At 40.6% G+C, this 23,272-nt stretch overlaps 1 protein-coding gene across 4 annotated transcripts in view; it reads left to right on the plus strand.

Moving 5' to 3' along the window:
• The window catches only part of NTRK2 (neurotrophic receptor tyrosine kinase 2), a 199,780-nt gene that overhangs the window by 63,182 nt on the left and 113,326 nt on the right, over positions 1–23,272 (plus strand). For all 4 annotated transcript variants that reach the window (XM_008054303.2, XM_008054308.2, XM_008054310.2 and 1 more), the window contains exons 9-11: positions 7,255–7,290; positions 10,532–10,632; positions 16,298–16,397. In XM_008054303.2, the coding sequence (XP_008052494.1) occupies positions 7,255–7,290; positions 10,532–10,632; positions 16,298–16,397 (237 nt within the window). The remainder of the gene's footprint in view (positions 1–7,254; positions 7,291–10,531; positions 10,633–16,297; positions 16,398–23,272) is intronic.

The raw sequence follows: 23,272 nt of genomic DNA on the forward strand, positions 1-23,272 counted from the left end.
GGATCTGATGTTTGAACTCAGAATCTTAAGCATAGTTAGCCTCCATGCTCACATTACTTAAAGGCAAGTTTTGGGCAGTGGGAAGGGTTCGGGTTGTGGACTCAAATCTGATTCAGTCTCGGATCTGAGTTTCATCCCTCACGACCTGTGTGACCTTGAGCGATTTTTTCTGAACACCTCTGAGTGTGAATTGTGACTTTCCTCCTCTATGAAATGTAGGGTTCTAGCACCTGCTTAGAAGATTGTTGTGAGGTTGAGCATATCTGAGTTGCCCAGTGCAGTGCCTGACGTGTGATAGGCAAGTGCTCAATGTTATCTTCTTCTTAGGTAGGCACTGACAGTATAGAGCGCATGGTTCTCACCTCTCTTTGTGTTTATGCCCTGTAGCTATTAGGGAGAAACGGTCTACCGAGAAATACCTTTATCTCAGAATGGCTTTGCCCTCAAAAACCAGGGCTTTTCAGGCTTGCCCAGAAAAAGGACCTCAGGGCTCTGCCATTGTGTGTGCTAGACTTAGCTCTTGAAGTCGAAAACAAAGTCAAAGTTTAGGTCAACGTAGCTCTTTCTGCTGTCTAAGCTCTTTCCACTTCCCCTCCTCATTCGGAATGGGCCCCAGAGGTGTGCCGTTGGGAAAAGAATCAGTCTCCAGTCCTTTTCCCCTTTTTTGTAGTTGTGGTCAGTGATATCCTGCCCCCAGCATTTGGTATCTAGCTATTACTTTATGTTTCATTGGGGATTGTCATCTTTCATGCCCAGTGGGACCTTCTGATTCTGTTAAAACTTCTCAGTGAGTTATAAACCAGGGCTTCTCAAACTTTAATGCACATGCAGAACTCTCGAGCACTCTGTTAAAATACAGACTGTGATTCAGTGGATCTGGAAAAGGGCCTAAGATAATACATTTCTAACAAGCTCCCAAATGCTGCTGGTACACAGACCACACTTTGAATAGTGAGAGAACCCCCACAGAGCCTGGGAGAGCCACTGGAAGAACTGGTCAGGCATCCATAAAGATCACCGCCCTGATGCTTCCTGAGGATATTAAATACTAATAACAATAAAAATATCAAATTGATAGTGCACAGAGATGCCCTTAATTAGGCTTACCAAATTCAATCCATGACTTCAGAAGGCTTGAAAGAGTGAATACAGGCAGAGACAGCAGTTGCAGGCACACACACATTCAAAGGGTGGGGTTATCTGAGTTTTCTCCAAAGCTTCTCATGTATCCTATTTAGCTTACAGGCCCAAAAGAAAGATGAAATAGATCCACTGTGTGGCTGTCATTGGAATTCAATCTCACATATAGAAAAGTCCCTTCGTGAACAAGAAAGTGTGCATGGAGACTGAGTGGCGATTAGGGGTGATGAGAGTGTCTTTTTAAGCAGAATTTGAAGCAGACATTAATGGCAGAAAAATCGCTGACGATTTGTTGTGAGGAAGGAACCTGGAGCCCTGTTAGCATCTTCTGATCAGATAGCACAAGTTCTAAGATTTTTGAAGGTCAGCTATTTCTATAAACGTGGATGTGTTGATGATAAGTGGATTGCCTTATCAGAATCATCACCCAAGTGATGATTTAGGCTTGGAACCAACCTAGCCCGGGCTCTAGAAGATAAAATACCCATGTTTGAAAGCTTACCATTGCTGAGGTGGTGCATAAAGAGTGTCTCTGTGGCCCACTCATTCAGGAAGAATGTCGCAGCTCAAGAATGCTCATTCACACAAGCAGTGGGAGTTAGTGACTTATGCTTCCTAATTCGGGAGCACTTGTCTCCTATGCGAAATGTGCGTCAGGAACAAACTATAAATATTGGAAGAGCTTTTCCCACAGCTTCTTCCGTGCCATTTTATCGAAAGATTCATGACGTCTGGATAAACTATAGCTCTCTGCAGCACGTAGAACGGTCCCAAACGGGGGGATTTACATTTGGTGTACTTAGGCTAAAGAATGTGGGGAGAGGAAATTTCTCCAAATGTTACGTGATAAATAAAGCCCTCCTGGCTTTATATTATTTGTTCCTTAGGCCATTTGTCAGGACCTGCTTGTCCTGGGGGTGAAAGGAGAGAAAGTTCTACCTGCTTTTCTGCCTTAAATAACGGAGAAGAGTATAGTGTGGTCATAGATTCATAATAATCATGATAATTAAGATTTATGCTTAAAGAGCTCTTTAGATCTCAAGAGTACTAATGTTAATTAATTATGCTTCCCGAAGCTCCTGAGGAATTGCCAGAGCCAGTGCTATTATCCTCTCCTGTCTTCTGGAAGACTCCTTTGTTACAGAAAAAGTGAAGAGACTCCCAGTGCTGCATAGCAAATTAGTGGTTGAGCCAGAAATGAAACCCAGACATCTGAACCCTCAATGTTTTTGGGCCCTGAGTTCTGCCTGTCAATCAGAAAGGGAAGAGGAGAGGAATCTAAAAATCAAAAGCCCTCCCCCCCATGCCCCTCCTGAGTGAGATAACACTGTTGACAAAGCAAGGACAGTTTATTTGACTAGAACACATCTTTTGCTATTACTTTATCCTATGGGATTCTTTGAAATCTTTTTTAAGATCACACTAAACAGAGTCTGCAAAAAGAATGGAAAGGAAAGTCTTTTCTTTCTCTCTCTTTTTTCAGGGCATTAGAGGGAGTCGGAAAGCTTAAAGGAAGGAAACAGATGTGTCTTCCTGGCCTCCCCATTATTTTTATCTTGGTAGCAGAATGGAAAATGAACCCTACTGTCAGGCTCCCTTTCTTCCCACAGTTTTTTTTTTTAATCCTACAAATCTGTCTTTCCTTTAACTGTAGAGTCTTACAGTTGAAAAATCATAAAGGTCTACTCATAAAGACTTACATAAAGGCATGATTTACTCATGAGCTATAACAGAGTTAGAAAATGGAAATAAAAAGCCTCCCCACCCCCATCTTAGGTTATTTAGCATGGAATTGAGAGGATGGTGAAGTGCTTGGGTGTGATGCTGTTGAAAAAGGTGATTCTGTCTTTCATGTGTAAAAGCCTAAATGCCCAAGAGTTCATCAGTCTTTTGGAGGTGTAGACCTCACCTGTTCCCTGCAGAGCTTTGTCGGGAGTCAGGGCTGAGGCTGCAGGTATGTCACAGTCACAGTTCTTTGCTCTTGGGTCACTTCAGGCTGCACCCTGGACTGGCTAATAATTCCTGGCTAATATTGGCTAATAAACTGACTAATAATCCCTTCCCAGAGTTGCCGACAATGTTCCATAGGTCAAAAACAAAGTAAAATTGAGTGTGGCACCTTAGAAAGCTCAACAAACTCTTCAGAAGACAGAATTTGACCGTCAGATAGGCAAACATTAACACATGGCCCTTGTCTTCTTCCACCTGGGGACTCACAGCTCTTACACTCGAGTAGCTGTGGAGGGGTGAGAAGTCTGCTGCTTATTAGGAATGCCAGTGGGTTGAATGGAGGGCTCTGATCTCCATATTTTATTCCACAGATACTCATTCGATGCTACCTCTTGCTACCTAAATATGAGATTTATTATTTTGGTAAAGCTGTTGCGACTGTATTCAAGGAAGCATAATAAAATTTCAGATCTCCACGACGAGGGCATGACTCAAGTCTGATGCTGCTCCTTTATCCTTCATTCATTTCCTTTTCATTGGATTTTTTCCCTCATAGCTAATGTTTATCTTTCCTCATTGACCTTTTAATCCTGAATATCTCCAACGGGGGTTCCTAATCTTAGCATATAACAATGCAATGGTATATAAAGAGTGAATTTAAACTAAGAGAAAGGAAACGGTTAGAAATTAAACTTGGCAATGGCAGGATATTTTCTAAATTTGACCATTGCCAGAGTTTTAAAAAGAAGTGGTCATTTTGGGGGGTCTATATTGAAAATAATGCTAATAATCACCTTACTCTTGGAGTATAAACATCATTGGAGAGTTTTCTTGACTGAGATGTTGCTGAAAGCAAAATACTTGATGAGCTGGGTTAGCTGAATTAATGTGACCCTTGTTTTTCATAAGTTCTGGATCTGTAAATCTTCACATACACCAGTCTTCCTAAACCTTTATACGAGAGGTATTCCTTTATTGTGATGAGTAGACCCTCGTCAGACATACTGTAGTATGTGTGGGAGAAAAAAAACAACAAAAAAACCAACCTGTTATTGTTCCTCCCACATTGTCTGTCTGTGAGTTTCATAATCTTACGCTAAATTTGGCTATTACTGACAACAGAAGTCAAATGACAGCACTTTTCATACATCTGGGAAAACGAAATTAGGAAAAAGATAGTGCTTTTCAGAATGGCCAAGTGGTTTTGCTGGTGAACTTGGTAGGAAAGGCATGCATAGATATAAATCATAAGTCTGAAAAATAATCTGTTTTATAGATTATGGGCTAATTTATTTATTTTTGATCCTAACACCAAATCCCACTTTTCCATGCCCGACATTTGCTTCATTGAATTGATCTGACGTTCTTGGCTATTCCCAGGGGCTGGGTGTGGATATTGTGTTTAGGTGTGCCATTTTTGTGATGAGGTAGATTAAACTTATGGGTCATTGATATTCAGTGGGTCTGTTGAAATGTGTGACTGAGGCTGGGCACAGTGGGTTATGCTTGTAATTTCAGCCCTTTGGAAGGCCGAGATAGGGGATCATTTGAGGCCAGAAAGTTTGAGACCAGCTAGGGCAACAACAGTGAGACTCCGCCTCTACAGAAAACAAAAAAATACATCAGACAATTAGTTGGGTACGGTGATGTGTGCCTGTAGTCCTAGCTCCCTGGGAGGCTGAAGCAGGAGGATCACTTGAGACCAGGAGACCAAAGCTGCAGTGAGCTATGATTGCACCACTGCACTCCAACCTGGACGACAAAATGAGATCCTGACTCTAAAAATTTAAAATGAACAAACAAACAAAAAATGTGTGACTGAGACAAACCTGGCTCTAAATCTCTAGTCTTGCATGTTCTTATGGGATTGTATGTGTAAAAGTCCTGCGACTACAGACCCTGCTGTCACAGTGTTGGGGTCCAGGAGGTTATGAAGACACATCAGAGTGGCCAGGTCCTTCCAGGTTAAGCAGTGAAAGTCCTACATCCAGGAAAAGTCCCCTGCTCTGTGCAGATTAATAGGACTTTGTTTTAAAACTTAAAGTCTGGTGTCTCAGGAATCCTTTCAGTCCCAGGCAGTCTGGGGTGGTTGGTCACTCTAGTACAAATCAGGAATTGCACACTTATGTCCAAATATTTTAAAATCATAAGTCAAGTTAATGAGTTGTGAACTACAATAAGTCCTACCTTCCTCCTTGACAAGTACAGGTTTATAATGAAGAGGAAGGCTGTGTTTGAAGTTGGAATTCTCAGCCTGCATGGAGGGGCATGGCGGGAAGAGGGCAGAGTGAGCTTGTCTTAAAAAAATGAATTACTGAGCAGTTTGAGGAATTACTTGCTCTCTGGGGGATATAGAACCTTCCTTTCAGGGATGGTAAATCCCCCTGGTAAGGGGGACACCATTTTTTTCTAAGGCTTTTGCAAAGGGAAAGGACTTCAGAAGACAAATGGGTCCCCTGCAAATGACATCAGGAGGGCTACCACTGGGACTTCCTGCTGCTTTATTCACTGAATTACCCCTCAAGTCACAGCACAGGCTGTAAGTCTCTTCTCAGGGAGTCATAACAGCTACAAACAATCCTGACAATACGTATCGACATATTGTAACTCAAAACTACTCTGAAATGGTGTTTGGGATAATAAAACTCAAAATACAACTGAAATGTACTGGAATCAGTGACTTGGCATTAATTGATACAATGTCATCACATGCGGCTGTGCACTGCACAATGGTAGGTGGTGCTATTAACATAGACTACGATATGAAAGCGTCCTCTAGAGTTCTGCAAAGGAAGGACTACATAAAAGTACACAGCATTCCTGAATCGAAGTACACAACCATTCATTTCCTTTTTTTCTTTACTAAAATAGATATTTTTCTAGTTGAAATGAGATAAAATTGTAATTTGAATATTGGGGCCCCTTTTATTTGGTTCTTCATTTAGACTCAACTTCATTATTTACTGGGGACTGTGTGAACAGAAAATTGGCTCATTTCACTTCGTTTTAATGGTATTTTCCTACTAAGGGTTCAGAAGTGAAATGAAAACTGAGTAAGCTTTATGGTTTACAAGTTTTACTGTTTCACATAGCAAATGAGGACTAAAGGCGTAGGAAATAGCTTTGGAAATTCATTTTGCAGTCACTTAAGTGTTATAACAAAATTTAATTTTATTTCTAAGTAGACTTTCATGTAGAGACCCAGTTAGCTCTGATTGGAGAATAAGTAACCCATGTTTTTGCCACCAGTTCTTGTTGATGCTGAGTATTTATTTATTTATAATTTTTATTTAGAGTCTCACTCTGTTGACCTCCTGGGTTCTGGCAACCCTTCCAACTCAGCCTCCCAAGTAGCTGTCACTACAGGTGTATGCCATCACACCTAGCTTTTTTTTTTTTAGAGACAAGGTCTGGCTGTGTTTTCCAGGGTGGTCTTGAACTTCTGGGCTCAAGCAATCTTCCTATCTCATCCTCCCAAAGTGCTGGGATTACAGGTGTGAGCCGCCCTGTCTAGCCAAAAAAAATTTTTTAAATGTTTTTGACAATTCTCAGAGGAATACCTTAGAGCAGAATATTCTGATCATTTGATGGCTGTAGAGTCATCTCTGAACATTAATTTGGTATACTATTGCATTTCTCTCTGACATGATATTTATAACCACTTGTATGTAAATGATTTCAGTAGAGAAAGTACATTTCATTACACTCATAACATGTTCTTGAATGCAGCAGGTCTCTACACACAATTTGACAACAACCCTCACACCATCAGAGAATAACACAAGGGGTCCACAAACTATCTGTCTCTGAAATTAAAATGCCAGCATTGCAATGAAAAGGGCCAACTGTATAATAGCAATAGTACAAAAAAGAGAAATGGTCATAATTCGTTGATTGCTGAAATTTTTCAAAAGTGATTTGTGATTTTTGTTGTTGTTGTTGCTATTTTCTTTTTTTAGGGGGATGAAAGTTAGAGGGCTAGGGAGGGGAGCTGAGTTGACATGGAACAAATCAAGAATTTCAGGTTTTTATTTTATCTGTCCTGTAAAGCAGTCTATTAGATTATAACACTTTTGATGTATATTGAGCATGTTTTAGTTACATTAGTACTTTTTAATTCCAAGATGCATACTTACAAATCTCTGCTATGTTTTGCTTTTTTAGGTGCAAATCCGAATTATCCTGATGTAATCTATGAAGGTAGCTATCATGTTTTCTTTACTTCGTATTTTTTTAAAAAGTCTATGTGTAATGAAATAAATCAACTGAAAGAAAATCTCTAAGCCCAGTTAAATAGATACTTTAAGCACTACATAGGCCAAATAATATTTCAAAAATCATTCAATATTGATGGCCATTTTCCCTTGACATTTGCAGTGCCTGTAAATAGCACTTTCTCTCTCATGCTCTGTTCTTGGAAGTAGCAAATCCATCCCGCTGGCTGTAACAGACATTGTATTTCCATAATTGGGAGCGAATTGCCTGTTAAAAGCCATAACTACCAAGAAAAGGGAGCTATATCAGTTTCTAGCTATGGAAGTCAACCCAATCCAAAATTATGATTCTTGTATGTTGAAAAAGTTTGGCTCATAGACGTGAACTTCCAAGGTAGAGTTTGCTTTAGGGTTTATTGAACCAGCAACTTTATCATGCGACCAGGGACTCAAGCTTTCTTTTTGTCTACACTTCCTTACCTGTTGTGCCGGCTTTACCAGAGGCTGGTCCCTTATGATTATAAGATAGTGTCAGCAAAGGGGCTGCTGCCATTTGCATGAATGGGAGAAAGGGATGAGCTTCACTCAGGAGAAAGAGCGCTTTCCCAGAGACTTCCACCAAGCCTTCTCTGTATCCAATTCAAGATCCAGTTGGGTCATGGCCCATTCTTGCCCTCATTTTACTGATAAAAAGGATGGAATAACCCTTGTCCAGCTAGACCCAACCCTGGAGATTAGATCAGCTTCCCCAAAGATAGAGAAGCTTAAAATTTTGAACAAAATGGGAAGGTTCTCTTAGGAACGAAGAAGGGAAGAAACCAACGACCTATTACATTAGCTTTTGACTGGCTATCTCATCTTTCCTTTGCTACGTTGATTCAATGCCTAGGATGTTTTACTAAGTATGAAAACCCATTTTAACAGATTTCCAGATTGCCTTCATGATCAGGAAGCCACTGTTTGGGGAAGTGGTAGTCTACATTTAAAAGCTTGGCTTTTTGCCAGGTGCAGTGGCTAACATCTACAATCCCAGCTTTTTGGGAGACCAAGATGGGATGATCACTTGAGGCCAGGAGTTGGAGACCAACCAGGGCAACGTAACAAGACCTGGTCCCTATAAAAATAAAATAATAATAAATAAATTAGTTAATTAATCAATAAAGACTTGGCTTGAAATTTAAGAATGATTAAAAGTTAAATTGATTAAAATGCTGTATTTATATGTTTGTTCTATAAAAAGTTGTTTCTTTAATTTTATGTTTATATATACTGATTGACCTTTTTTGTATAAAACTGTTCAGTTTGTATGTTTATTACATGTGTGCATATATTTAACTGGAGTTAATTTTTTTTTGAGTCAGAGTCTCACTCTGTTGCCCGGGCTGGAGTGCAGTGGCATGCTCACAGTCACCCCAGTGTCGACCCTCTGGGCTCAGGTGATCCTTCTGCCTCAGCCTTCCAAGTAGCTGGAACTACAGGCATTCGCTACCACGCCTGGCTATTTTTTTTTTTTTTTTTATTGTAGAGATGAGGTCTCACCAAGTTGCTCAGGCTGGTCTCAAACCCCTGGGCTCAGGTAATCCTCTCATGTGGGCTCAAACCCCTGGGCTCAGGTAATCCTCCCAAAGTGCTGGGATTATAGGTTTGAGCCACCGTGTCTGGCCCACTGGAGTTAATTTTAACCAGGGAATTATATTGTCTTTACCTGCTTGTGTGTAGTAAGCCATATTTCTTCCAAGCTATGATTTAGTTAATTTTGTATATGTGATTTGTATGTTTTTTGTTTTCACTTGTCATCATATGATTTAAAGGAAGAATATCTCAAATTGTCTCACAGAGAAATAAGTTTGAATTGGGATTTTTCATTTTAAAATTATATCTTGGACCCCTTTCCAGTAACTCCAAGACTTTAAAAATGTTGTCCATGATGGTCTCAGAGCTCACTTGGTTCTTTGGGCTAAAATGTCATTATATTAAGCTTTAGATACTTGAATGATTTACATTTTGCTTGAGTGGTTGGCTATAATATTAAGAGGGAAAAATAAACAAATACATGATATTTATTACTGTTTAAAATCAGGAAGGTTTAAGATACTCAAAATGAAAATGGTAAGAAGGTGGTTTTGGCATTAAGAATAAAACAACAAATAGATAGAAAATTGATGTTTTTATTCTGTTATATTTATTCACAAAGGAACACTCTGCTAATAAAATGCAATTTAAATTGGTTGCCCCGAGGCCAGCATGAAGATTCTACCTGGAGAAACTTAGCTAGGGCTGAGTTAATGAGGTAGCTTCTTCAGGATGGAAATGGAAGGCTCTGTACCTATTTAGAATTAAAATACAGACATTATAAACAACATTGTCTGCAGTAAGTTTACCAAGAGTTTTCTGAAACCTTTTGTATGTGTGTGATGTTACTAATAAAAACTTTGACTACCTCCTCACACACAAAAAAATCAGTCATTATTTCCATCCTGACCCATGCAGACTAAAATTGCTCTAGAAGACAGCAACTGCATTTGAGACTTGGTGAAATGAGAACATAGCCTTAAAATTTTAAGTATCGTTTGGGTCTGCCTGTTAATAATTATGAAACTGAAATATTGGCAATTCAGAACTCTTTGAAAAAGTTCATGTGCAGAACCAGTTTCCACACTGATGCTGATTCTACCTTTTGTCTTAAGCATCTGCTCTTTACTCAAACAAGACGCACCTACCTGGGATTCAGTGTTGCCTGTTCTAAGTCTGAGATCATGTCTAAGTTCTGATACCTTCTTGCCAGGTGGCCTTAGGCATTTCACTTTCTCCTCAGCTGATATTCTTCAGCTGTAAAACTGGCAGTTAAGCCGGGTCTCCAAAATACCTTCCAGATCTATAAATCTGTAACTTTAGATGATTGATTTCCTGTCATGTTTGCTTTAAACATGCCATCAATAAAGGGGAATATTCTTATGCGCAAAGAAAAGTCCCTGAACCAGGTTTAGAATTTGGCCAACAAAACAATGATGCAAAGGTCTGGGTTGGATAAAACGTTGGTGTAGGGCAGTCCCAGTGCCACAGCGGATTAATTCTGCAGCCTGGTCATGTTCCCCCTCAGCCAGGCTGTCTGTGGTTTGGACTTTGTGATTCTCTTGCTTTGTTCTGGCTCTTACTGTGGTCTCGTGTTTGTTGGCTGCATAATGTCAACTTCATGTTCCTTTTCTTTTCCTCTTCTTCAACTTAAGATTATGGAACTGCAGCAAATGACATCGGGGACACCACGAACAGAAGTAACGAAATCCCTTCCACAGATGTCGCTGACAAAACTGGTCGGGAACATCTCTCGGTGAGTGGGAGAAACAGGTGTTTTCTGGATTGGTTCTAAGCATTGTGGATGCTTGCATGTTTGAGGAATGTACCTACTTCAATGAGACATATTTTTATTGTTCAGATGCAAAGAGGGCATTCAAGGTTGGAGGAATTAATACAAAGGTTTAAGAAAAGTGATAAAGGTGTTCTACAGCCTTGGACTTATTTGCCTCTCCTATGCACCACTCTGAATTGTTAGTGATTCCTTTTGCAAATATCTGGGCTTTGAAAGGTTATCACTAGAAGAGCAGGAAACCATCTCTTCTTATTCATGGACCATGCCTTCACACCTGTCTCCTTAAATTTTTAATAAAAGTTTGGCAGCTCATCCAATGTACGAATCCAGTAGATTCTGGAAGAGATCGGCAGTGGGAGGATAAAAATAATGAATGAAACTCAGATTTATTGTTTAGAAGCTTATATGTCAATCAGAGACCCTACATGTGAATACCAGCACTTAAAATACAAATAGCGGCAGAATAATGGGGTGGGTATAAGAGACAGAGGGGCAGGCGGTCCGTTCCTTCCAGCTGGGAGACTCAGGGGAGTCTGTGGAGTAAGTGACATTTTGCATGGCCTGGGCAGAGGGGTTGGGATTTGGACATACAGCAATAAAAGGAAAGGGCATTTGGGATATGCAAATAGGAGCCTGTGGATGGGGAAACATGTTGAAGGTGTTGATTAGAGGTTGGAATATGTACAGGGCAGCAGTGCTGGGGATGTAAGTTGTGGCCAGATCCTAGATCTTGATGTACGGTTCCAAGCGTGCCCATTTATGGCACAGGGGTGAGCCACTGAAGAAGGAAATCAAAGGATCCCAGGAGTCTATGGTGGGATTGGTCGGGTCAAAGGTCTGGTCAAAACTCAATAGCAGCTGAGTGTGGTGGCTCTCACCTGTAATCCCAGCACTTTAGAAGGCCAAAGCGAGAGGATTGCTTAAGCCCAGGAGTTCAAGATCAGCCCAGAAAACACAGTGAGACTCTGTCTTGACAAAAAATAAAAAATTAACCAGGCATGACACATACCTGTAGTCCTAGCTACTTGGGAGGCTGAAGTGGAAGGACAGCCTAAGCACAGGAGGTTGAGACTGTGGTGAGCCATGATCATGCCACTGCACTCCAGCCTGGTTGATGGAGTGAGAGTCCAACTCAAAAAACAAGCAAACAAACAAACAAACAAATATCTTCCATTTTTTTTCTTTTTTTCATTGCCATATGCACGCAGTCAATACTTCCTCTGAGCTGTGCTTCCTAACCAATTCCAAATCAGTCCATGTCTGTCTACCTCCACCACCAACCACGGTCACAGGTTAACTCAGGGGTTGACAAACTTTGGCCTAAGGGCAGAGTCCTACTTACCACTTGTCCCAGCCTGTCCCAGGTTTGTGCAGTTTATAGGCTAAGAAGAGTTTCTACATTTTAAAGTGGTTTTCAAAAAAAATCGAAATAAGAACGATGTTCTGTGACACATGAAAGTTTTTATAAAATTAAAATTTCAAGCTGGGCTTGGTGGCTCAGCCTGTAATCCCGTGCCTTTGGGAGGCTGAGGTGAGTGGATTGCCTGAGCCCGCAGGTTCGAGACCCGCCTGGACAGCGAGACCTCATCTCTACAATAAATTAAAAAAAATCAGCCGGGCGTGGTAGTGCATGCCTGTAATTCCAGCTACTTGGAAGGCTGAGGCGGAAGGATCCTTGGAGCCCAGCAGGTCGAGGCTGCGGTGGCTGGGAGTGGCCACTGCACTCCAGTCTGGGCGACAGAGTGAGACTCCAACTCAAAAAATAAAAAAATAAAAATAAATAAATAAAAATTTCGGTGTCCGTAAATGAAGTTTTATTAGAACACAGTCAAACCTGTTCTGTGACCTATTGTCTGTGGCTGCTTTTGCACTATGGTGGTGAGTGGAGCAGTTGCCCCAGAGACCACATGACCTACAGAACTGAAAATATTTACTCTCCGGCCTTTTACAGAGAAAGTTGGCCTCAATTGCTCCTTCCTGCATGATTGTCACAGCCTCCTAACCCTCCTCCCTCCCCCACCCTTGTGTCTTCTGTTCTTTCTCCACAGAGCAGCCCAAGTGCCCTTTGTAAAGCACAGATCAGATCGCTTTTTTTTTTACCGTTCTCAGAGTCTTCTCACTGCGATCGTAATGAAAATCCTGTAATAAAAGCCACACTTCTCACAGTGGTGTGTGAGGCCCTACATGATCTTGTCTTTACACTACTCTGACTTCATCTCCCACATTCTCCTCGCTGCTTGTCACCTGCCTTTTTCATGCTCTCTCAGACACTCCAGGCTCCTTTTTTTTATATTGTTTCCCCCACAAGGCATATGCTCCCCAGTGGTCATCACATGGCTTTAGCTAGTTGTCCAGTAGGCAGCCATGGCTGCCTTTTGTTTTCTTCTGAGCAGTTATTATTGTCTGGAATTACCTCATTTGTTTATTTGTTTGTTTGGGTTTTTTTTGAGACAGGATGTCACTCTGTCACCAAGGCTGGAGTGTAGTGGCTCAATCACAGCTTTCTGTAGCCTTGTACTCCTCGGCTTAAGTGATCCTCCTACCTCCAGAGTAGCTGGGAAAACAGGTGTGAGCTGCCCTACCCAGCTATTTTTTAAAAAAATGTTTGTAGAGACAGGGTCTTGTTATGTTGCCTAGGCTGGTCTCAAACTCCTGGCCTCAATTGATCCTCCCACCTTGGCTCCCAAAATGCTGGGATTGCAAGTATGCATCACCGTGCCTGGCCTATTTGTTTGTTTAATGTCTTTTCCTCTTCCCTAGATTCTTTGGCAAGATTGTTAGTATGGGCAACCTGGCCAGTGTTTTTCACAGCTGTACCCCTAGCCCCTAAGAATACTACTATTCTGTTTGTATATAGGCACAGAGACAGAATTAAGCCTGTTCTCAAACATTTGCAGAAACATTTTCTGGGAGAGCCACTCAGAACCAAAGTACCAGGGAAGAGGATGCTCTTTGCTGCACCCTGGCCTATATGTGGCTGCCCTTTTTTGTGTTTTATACCTTATACAAAGCTGTTCTCATCTGACATCAGAGATGGTGGGATGGGAGAATTTGGCATGGTTTTTATTTTCTTACCTTCCTTCTTAGCCACATGCTTTGCAGAGTCAGTGGAATGAATAAATCACAGGTTTTATACTTGGACAGACTTTGGTTTAAATCCCGAGAAACGTGTGACATGAACTGCTTATTTAATTTTTTCTAAACCTTTGTCTTTTCACCATCATCACAGCTAACATTAATTTACTATCTATTGTTGTAGACACTATTCCAGGCCCATTATCTGCATTAACTCATTGAAGATTGGTGAAAACCTACAAAGTAGAATTAGTAGATTTCTCATCTTATGCGTGAGGATTAAGAGATGCACAGAGGTTAAGTAATCCTGAAGTTGTGCAGCTAATTGGGGGTAAATGTACATTTTACTCAGGAAGAACCCATGTTCTTAATCTCCACCCTACAATGCCTCTTACTGTGAGGTGAATATATCAGTCAGAGTGAGCTATGTTTCAGTAACAAAACCCCCCAAATCTTAGTAACTTGAAACAACAAAGGTTTCTCTTTTTTTTTTTTTTTTTTTTGCTTTGTTACATATATTGGCCGGGAACTGTGTTCAGCCCTGTCCTTTTTCCAGGACTAGGCTGAAAAAGCGGCCACATTTCGGAAAGTTAACATTTATAACAGTGAGAAAGAGAGCTTTAGAACAGGGTGGAGCATAGACCTAGAGATACTGTTGGCGTCTTGGGATGAATAATTACTTGTTTAAGGAACTGGCCTGGGCCCTGTAGGATGTTTAACAGTACCTGGCCTTTACCCATCGGGTGCTAGTAGTACTCTCTCCCTAGTTGGAACAAACCAAAATTGCCAAATGTCCCTTGGGTGGCAACATTATCCCTGGTTGAGAAACACTGCCTTAGACTAAGATCTCAGACTAGAAGTGAAATTCTACACCCTGGCAATGATACACATCTCAGTTCGTCACATGAACACATCTAACCACAAGCAAGCCAGGAAGTGCATCCCACAAAGAGAAACACGAAGAAAATTAGAAATACCTGCTGAACAGAGTTAATAGTTACCACGGATGGGGATAATAATATGCACCTTAAAAATTATTGCGCAGAGCCGGGCTCGGTGGCTCAGCCTGTAATCCCGTGCCTTTGGGAGGCTGAGGTGAGTGGATTGCCTGAGCCTGAGGGTTCGAGACCCGCCTGGGCAGCAAGACCTCATCTCTACAATAAATCAAAAAATCAGCCAGGCGTGGTGGTGCATGCCTGTAATTCCGGCTACTTGGAAGGCTGAGGCGGAAGGATCGCCGGAGTCCAGCAGGTCGAGGCTGCGGTGGCCGGGAGCGGCCATTGCACTCCAGTCTGGGCGACAGTGAGACTCCAACTCAAAAAAAAAAAAAAAAAAGATTATTACGCAGATTCTTAAGTCAGTGTGGACATCTAAGGCAGTTTAGAGCAGAGTTGGCAAACTATGTCCAAATCCAGCTACTGATTTTGTAAGTAAAGTTTTATGGGAACACAGTTATGCCCATTTGTCTTTATCATCCATGGCTGCTTTCATGCTACAGCAGCAGAGGTGAATCTGTGTTTGCAACAGAGACTGTCTGGCTGGCAAAGCCTGAAATAGCTACCATCTTGACCTTTTTGTGGTAAAAGTTTTCCAACTCCTGTTTTAGAGAATCGAACTTTGTTTGGAAACAGGACTTCGGTCTGAGCAAGACTAGAAAGAGATGCATAATGCTGCTTCCATGTTTGTTCTAAAATGTCAAGATGCACTTAGAGGACCATCATGCCTCGATCGGCTGCCATGGCAGCGCACTCATGTTTCTACTTGTAATCTTATCAGCCCCACCTCAGGCCTGAGACAGGATTCACATATATCTGCATCTACCCTCCTGATTTGTGTAATGAGCACCTTGCAATTAAAGTTAAAAATACTTTATTGGGCCTACACCACATGTGTGGCAAAGTGTACAGATCATAAATACACAACCCAGTGAGCTTTCACAAGTGGAACTCACCCCAAAAGTGTCCTTCTGCTTCCTTCAGGTCCCACCCACTGTTCCCAGGGTACCCTGACTCCTGAGAACTTGCTAACCCCAAAAAGTCTTCTTATGGACAATTTTCAAACATACCTTACAGTCGAGAGATTAGTGAAATGAACCCCACTGTATTCTTCACCAGCTTCAAAAGTTATCGGCATTGTGCCATTTGTGCTTCACTTCTTCCTCTTGCTCTCTCTCCACCTCTCTCCCTTCCTCCCTCAATCCTTCCTTCCCTCTCTCTTTCCCCCCTCTTTCTCTCTTTCTCTTCTCTTTCCAGATGGATGGATGAATAGATAGACATAATATCTACAGCTGTAAAATATCAATTGGATGCTCATCTTTATAAGTTTTAACTTCTGTTTTCTCCTTTGTGAAGTAGGCGTGATAATAGGTCCTGCATACGTCCTTACAGGCTTGTTGGGGGCTGAGGGGATTGATTTACCCGTCTTAAGCTGTTATAAGACCAAGTAGTTCGAATTCAAGAAATGTTAACTGTTGACATCATCATTTTCATTATCGTGTGATTAGAGGGAGCTAATTAGCAGGGTTATAACTGCCCTTCCTTCCTTTCTCTAGGTCTATGCCGTAGTGGTGATTGCATCTGTGGTGGGATTTTGTCTGGTGGTAATGCTGTTTCTGCTTAAGTTGGCAAGACACTCCAAGTTTGGCATGAAAGGTAAGAAGGGTTTTGTTTATTTTGCTTCTTATGTGGAATCATTTTTGGCTTATGACTAATGCTAATTACCACTAAAGAAGGAAGCGGCTAGATTTATGATGACTAGGTTTTAAGGCTGAAAAAATAGCAACAAGGATATGATACTACAAATCAAGACAGAGCAAAATAATGTTGATTACTCAGCACTACCCACTTTCCCGTGAAGACAGTTGTCCCAGAAGACACAGAACTGGTTTCTTGGTGATCAAGTGACCGACTAATAATGATATAGGGAAATAAACAGTGCTCGATTTTTTTCCTTTTGCTCCAGGAAGGCAGGCGAGGCACAATTGCGGTAGAATAGTCGGGACATGTGTACTTTGTGCAGGGAGGTCTTTTTTGCTGTGCACCTGACTTTCACGTCTTCAGTGGTATGCTTTTGGTGTTACTATTGCTTTTCAAGATTCTCATTCATTGAAATTTAAACAACAGGTTTGGGAAACAAAATAAGGACAGCCATTAGCGGTACATGGAAATTTTGTGAACGAATGGCTTTTTTTCCTCCTCAGTGGAAAAATTCTCAGTGCTAGATGAAAAATTAGGGACTATAGTGTTCTGTTTTTAGAGGATTGAAAAACACTTGTAGGGGGAAGACCTTGTATAAATGTTCTTATATAAAAAGCGAAGAGTTTCAATGATTTAAAAGAATTTACTTTGAAGTTTAAATGTATGTATTGTCTAATATGTTATTGTTGCATTTTGGGTGATCTCTTAGACACTATAATGTCTAAGTGAAAAACCTGGAGTAAACTTTAGTGGTGTTTTGGTTGTGTTGGAGAGTTAGTGTGGTGGATTTTCTTTAACTGTGTGGTGTGTTAGAATTACTATTACTCTTGCATGTTTATTTTGAAAGGAATGTTTAAGTAACAGTAAGTTGTCCAGCACACACTCGGATCTAGGGTAGGTCAGATCTATTTCTGATGTTTCTTTCTTTCCCTTTGTTGGTGCCTATGACCAAGACTCCTAAGCCATAAGCAAACAGGGAGGAGTAGTGCTAAACTGCGGCTTAAAACAACTCCATACCTCCTCCCGATCCCTCCTTAGTCGGCTGATCCTTGACGTTTCCTTAGTGTAAGAAAACAATCTTTCATTCTCCTTATAAATAAGGCTTGGGAGACAGACTGCCCTACAATGATTTTAATTCATTTTACAAGGTGGTTCTCAAACTTGACTGTGCACCAAAGACTCCTGTAGAAATTGTGAAAACATAGGTTGCTGGCCCTTCCCCCAGAGTTTCAGATTTAGTAGGTCGGGGTGGACCCGACTACTGGCATTTCTAACATTTTCCAGGGGATGCTGGTGCTGCTATTACCAAAAGGTTATTTGAGCATCACTGTTCTATGTGAGACAGTAAACATGTACTTTCAGGTCCCCTTCTGAGTGCAGTGAAGTGCGCAGGGAGGCATTGCAAACTAAACTCACTCACCGCTTTACAGACCTTTCGGGGTCCCCACATCTCAGCTGGTACGCGGGCCTGGGTCAGGCTGCCGCTACTCTCTACATGCTGCTACCTACCATGGCATTTTGTTTTTCTCATTCTTCTCAGGTGTTTCTTTCTTTAAAAGCCCTTGGGGTGGATGTCCCCAAGTGTAGATTTCACTGGAGAGTCCCTGATCCTAGCAGTAGAATTTCTAGTCTTGAAGTGTTTGATTTGAGATCTTTCATCCTAAGGGCTCTTCGGGGAGAGGATGCTTCCAGGTTCTTCCAGGAGCTTGGCAAAAGCTTTGGGAATCTTTGGAGCAAAATTTAGGAGCCCTTCCTCATCCTTGGTTTAGGAAAACCACTGACAGAATTCCCAGTAAATGTCAACCTCCTCTCTATAGTGCAGTGATGGAGGAGAAAAAAGGTGGACATTTTGTTTCAGAGAAGATTGTATTTCATATAGAGACTCCAGCACTAAGATTGAAACAGTATTTTATTTGGATAATTTGGGATGATTACCACTAAAGCATCTACATTTTCTGAGTATAACCTGGGGGCATCTTTAATGAATTGTAAGACAGAGTTTGTGTAACCTTGCCTGCAAAGCTAGCAAATGACTTCCTTCAGGCGGTAAATACTATACATATTGTATGTTTTCCCCTCTTATTTCTAAGCATAAATAAAATCATTTTTAGAAATTTTGTCTTAGAGACTCACTTTCTTCCTTAGCATAGCTTATTTTTCTATTTTTAGCTACATGTCTTCTGTTGCATGAGATGAACAAAGTGAACCTGGTCTGGGGTTATTGTTTTATAAGTCAAATGTTGAATTGATAATCTTTGAGAATATAGAAATTAAGATGTGATTCACACATCAAGTACAAATGAAACTGCATAAAAAGTGGTGCTTAAAAATTAATGTAAGTTAATGTATTTTAAATGCTGTTGGAGCTGGGATTACTGTTGAAAGTATACGTCTTTAAAAAGGGAAGAGTATGTAAAAACACTATTATACTTCCCCAAATAACCAGGCAATGTGTCAGTCATGATTTCTGAGTAACCACGGTATGAACAGTGTGCCGCCTTGGCCAGGACTAGGCACAGGGTGAGAGGCCCGTGGCTCGTGTACAGATGAACTATTTCCAGTGTAATTTCTGCCCTCATAAGCAACTTCTGGGAGGTTCTGAGCCCATCTCCCTTCTCTTATTTTGGAGACAGATTGAGACAGAAGGATGACTGCCAGCCCACCTATAGGTATTCACTGCTTTGTGCCCATCCCTAACCTTGCACAGTGTATCTTGAGTGTTGACTGTTTAAATCTGTAATGGAAGCCTCAAGATTATTGACTGCAGTTTAATACTGCTGATTTGAAGGTCCCAGATCTACAAAACCCAGAGACCTCTTAAGATCACATTACAGCTGTATGCAGGGCAGCTCGAGATTTAAGGATTTACCCAAGACCCTCCAAATATGATTTATGGTGTTGCTTTCATGGGAAGATGATGGGAAGATTCCAAACCTGGCTTTGAGAATACAATCAGTGGGCTGTGGTGATGTCTTTGGAAATGAGTCTATAAACTTCACTAGGTTTTGTTTCCTTTTCTGCCATTCACCCTAAATCAAATGCTGATGGTCCAATCCAGAACGTTGCACAGACTGTGTGCTCCGTGGTGACGACATTCATATTTGTCTTGGTCATCTTTATTTTTCCAGTGCCTAGACTGAAGCGGCAGTTGATAAATATTCATTGACAGAACAATCAGAATTTTTACCTTCATCCACTTTAGTTGGGCCATTGAAAACCAGTTAATAATTGGGAGAGGGCTAGCATGTGAGTGGTTAGCGAAAGATTCTGGGACTTTTCTAAGTTTCTAAAGGGGACAAAGCATCCCCCGCCTTTAAAAAAATGATTGATAAGTAATGGCCATAGAGAAGAGGTCATTTTATCAAGGTTTGTCTTAAAATATGTAGGCTGTTGCAGTCTGTTTTAAAAATTATTATTTTTACATTTAAAGAATTTACTTAGGCTTTTTAGTTTACACACGAACATCTTCAATTTCTACCTCCCCACCTTTGCATGGCTTTGGACTATGTGTCTTGGAAAAGTTCTGAAATCAGCAGAAGTGCCAGATGGGAGCTCGTATCTTACTGCTAACCTAGAATTTATCTTTTATTATTGCTCGATATAGCTTATGTTTCTTGTTTCTAGTGTCCAATAGGCTACTGGCCCCATTTCGTAAAGATGTCAAGAGGTAGCATTTATCCCAGTCCGTTTTGTTATGTTCATTTCTGTGCCTTTACACTGTCCTAGTGCTTTTTTGGTTGAATATCTAGTTATCATAATTACAGAAGCCACGAATAATGCCCCTCTGTTAGTGTTTGGCCATCTGCATAGGGATTATTCATATGTATGTTTAGCATGGATGCATAAAATGTATAACAAATCTATCTAAATCTATGTCAGTATTGATATCTCTATATGTAAACGCATAATTTTATCTCTTTTTTTCTAAGGCTGCCTCTGATATTTAATTTTAGTTTTTACTGAAATAGGGCTGAAAGAATTTTCCAGAGCAGTTCTATTGCCAGAGGAATAGGCAACCAGGCCTTTGAATGCCTTCCTTGTGCTGTAACCAAGTCTTGTGTTTAGCTCTCACATTGCTTCCTGGATTCCTCTCTTCATTGAAGATGTAGGAGTGCCTATGAAGGGGAAATGGAAGCATCTAGAAGCACAAGGGCTGCCAAGTCTTCAGAGTGCTCCACATGGGAACCCTGCCTGTGGCATTGATGGTACACAGGGTTGCAAAAAATACCAGGGAGCCAACAGGGTGGAGGGGACCTGGCACACCTCACACACACTGGTGAAGAGTGGTTTTGGCTATTAGCTTTGTTTTCCTTGTATTTGACCTTCTGGAGTAAAATATCTAAGTGACCCTAAGAAATCCCCGCAGAAGGAAGCAGAGGCAGAAAGCTTTTCTCTTATTCAGTGTTGATAGCCTGCACAGATTTCCTCAGCAGCCTGTGATTCTTGCACGGAAACCGCCCTGTCCACATTCAGTCCTGCTATTTGAGCCTTAGAGGTTTCCAGTTAGTAAAGACTGAAAAGCTACACTGCCTGAGGATACAGATCCAAGTTTCTTGACTCAGATGCAAGGCCCACAGTTCAAGTTTCTTTTCTTATAAATGATCTTCTAAATGTCTTTCAACAGTAACCAAAAATCTAGTTATTTAAAAATAGTCATAAACAGAGTGGGGCCAAAGCTAAAGAGGTTGAACGTTAAAGACCTTTATATAAGCCGAAAACAATTCTGGAAAGCTTAGGAGGTTGAGTTTAGCAGATATTTGGATCAACTTTTAAAAGAGGGAAAAATGTGATCAAAAGCCAGAAGCACAGTTGTAGAAACATCTGTAAGGACAAACTGTTTTCCATATGCACCCCCTTCTGTTTTTTTTTTTTTTTTTTTAAAGAAAAATAACATTGGAAAATTATAACAGTAACAAATGGATGCAATCTTCTTTTTCGAAATTGCAAGCAGTTTAGAAATATATAAAGTTAAAAATGGAAGTTCCCATCACCACCTTCTCCTGCTACTATTTCTAGTTTTTAGAGATAACTTTCTTTAATTATTCAGGATGCATATAGTATGTAAATAATCAAATATATAGCTTTATGCCTTATGTAGATAACCAAATGTGTAACTTCATTTTTGGTTCCACTGAAACATTATAATACTAATCTTATTCTGCATCTTCTTTAAGGTAATAAATTGCCTTGTAGATCTTTTGGTATCGGTATCTAGCTATCTACTGTATTCTGTTTCACGGTATTTCCTGGTAGTCTGGTATCAGGTTACTTGGACATGAAACCTGGCTCTGTGCCTTATAACCTGTTAACTTTGAGCAAGTATCTCATCCTCTCTTGCCTCAGTATTTCCATCTGTAATAGGGCAATGATAGTACCTACCTCTTGAGTTGTTATGAAGACAAACTAAATTTATATTTGTGAAGTACTTTGGAGAGTTGGATTTAGTAATTGATATATAAATATTTACTGTTGTTATTGATTGATTATGATTTATTTGGCGTCTGTCCTTTAGTGGACATTTAACTTTTAGCCATGTCATCAGAAAATTATTTCAAGCCGGGCTCGGTGGCTCAGCCTGTAATCCCGCGCCTTTGGGAGGCTGAGGTGAGTGGATTGCCTGAGCCCGCGGGTTCGAGACCCGCCTGGGCAGCGAGACCTCATCTCTACAATAAATCAAAAAATCAGCCGGGCGTGGGAGCGCATGCCTGTAATTCCGGCTACTCGGAAGGCTGAGGCAGAAGGACTGCACTCCAGTCTGGGTGACAGAGTGAGACTCCAACTCAAAAAAAAATAAATAAATAAAATTATTTCAAATATTATTTCTATGTAAAGGTAGATACTTGAAAATGGATTCCTGAGAGAAAAGGTGTGCATGTTTTAAATGTAGATAGATGATCTTCCATAAATTCCTCTCCAATTCCACAGCTACTCTCCCACTAGCTGTTCATAAGGGTACTCTTTTGTTTATTACTCTTATCCATATTGGACATTATCAATCTTTTCTAATTTGACCAATTTGGGTTAAAGTGATATTTTGATTAATAATAAAATTAAACATCTTTATTATATGAAGAATAAATGTTTATTTTTATCATTGATTCATAGAAGTACTTTGTCAATTATGTTGCTCATATTTTTTCTAGTCTTTTGACTTTTTTTTTTTTTGAGTCAGAGTCTCACTCTGTTGCCCAGACTGGAGTGCAGTGGCCCGCTCCCGGCCACCGCAGCCTCAACCTGCCGGGCTCCGGCAATCCTTCCGCCTCAGCCTTCCAAGTAGCTGGAACTACAGGCGTGTGCTACCACACCTGGCTAACTTTTTTGATTTATTGTACAGATGAGGTCTCGCCAAGTTGCCCAGGCGGGTCTCGAACCCGCGGGTTCAGGCAATCCATTCACCTCGGCCTCCCAAGGTGTGGGATTACAGGCTGAGCCACTGAGCCCGGTCATCTTTTGACTTTTTGATAGTGCTTTTGACAGACCAAAAATTTACCTTTTTATAGAAGTAAATCTGTGTGCCTTTTCTATTTAAGTTTGGTGTTTTGCTTAGGAAGGCCTTTTTCTGCCCTAAGGTGGTAAACATAATTTGAAATATTTTTTTCACTCTATGTGTTTTTAAAGACTATCTCTTTTTTTTTTTTTTTTGATTTTTAAAAAGTTTGATCTGAAGAACTATCTTTTTCAGACATATATGAAATAAATATATCTAAGCAAATTTTAATGTGACATTTTCAGAGAGATGAATAGTATTATTTTAAGTTTCTGGAATCAGAAAGCTACTAATGAAACAAAAATACGTTTGGAAAAACTTAATGATTAACTCTTCCTTTGCA

This window comes from Carlito syrichta, unplaced genomic scaffold (assembly GCF_000164805.1).
Source record: "Carlito syrichta isolate Samal-C Ts95f unplaced genomic scaffold, Tarsius_syrichta-2.0.1 Scaffold78539, whole genome shotgun sequence".
In the NCBI taxonomy this organism is placed as follows: Eukaryota; Metazoa; Chordata; class Mammalia; order Primates; family Tarsiidae; genus Carlito; species Carlito syrichta.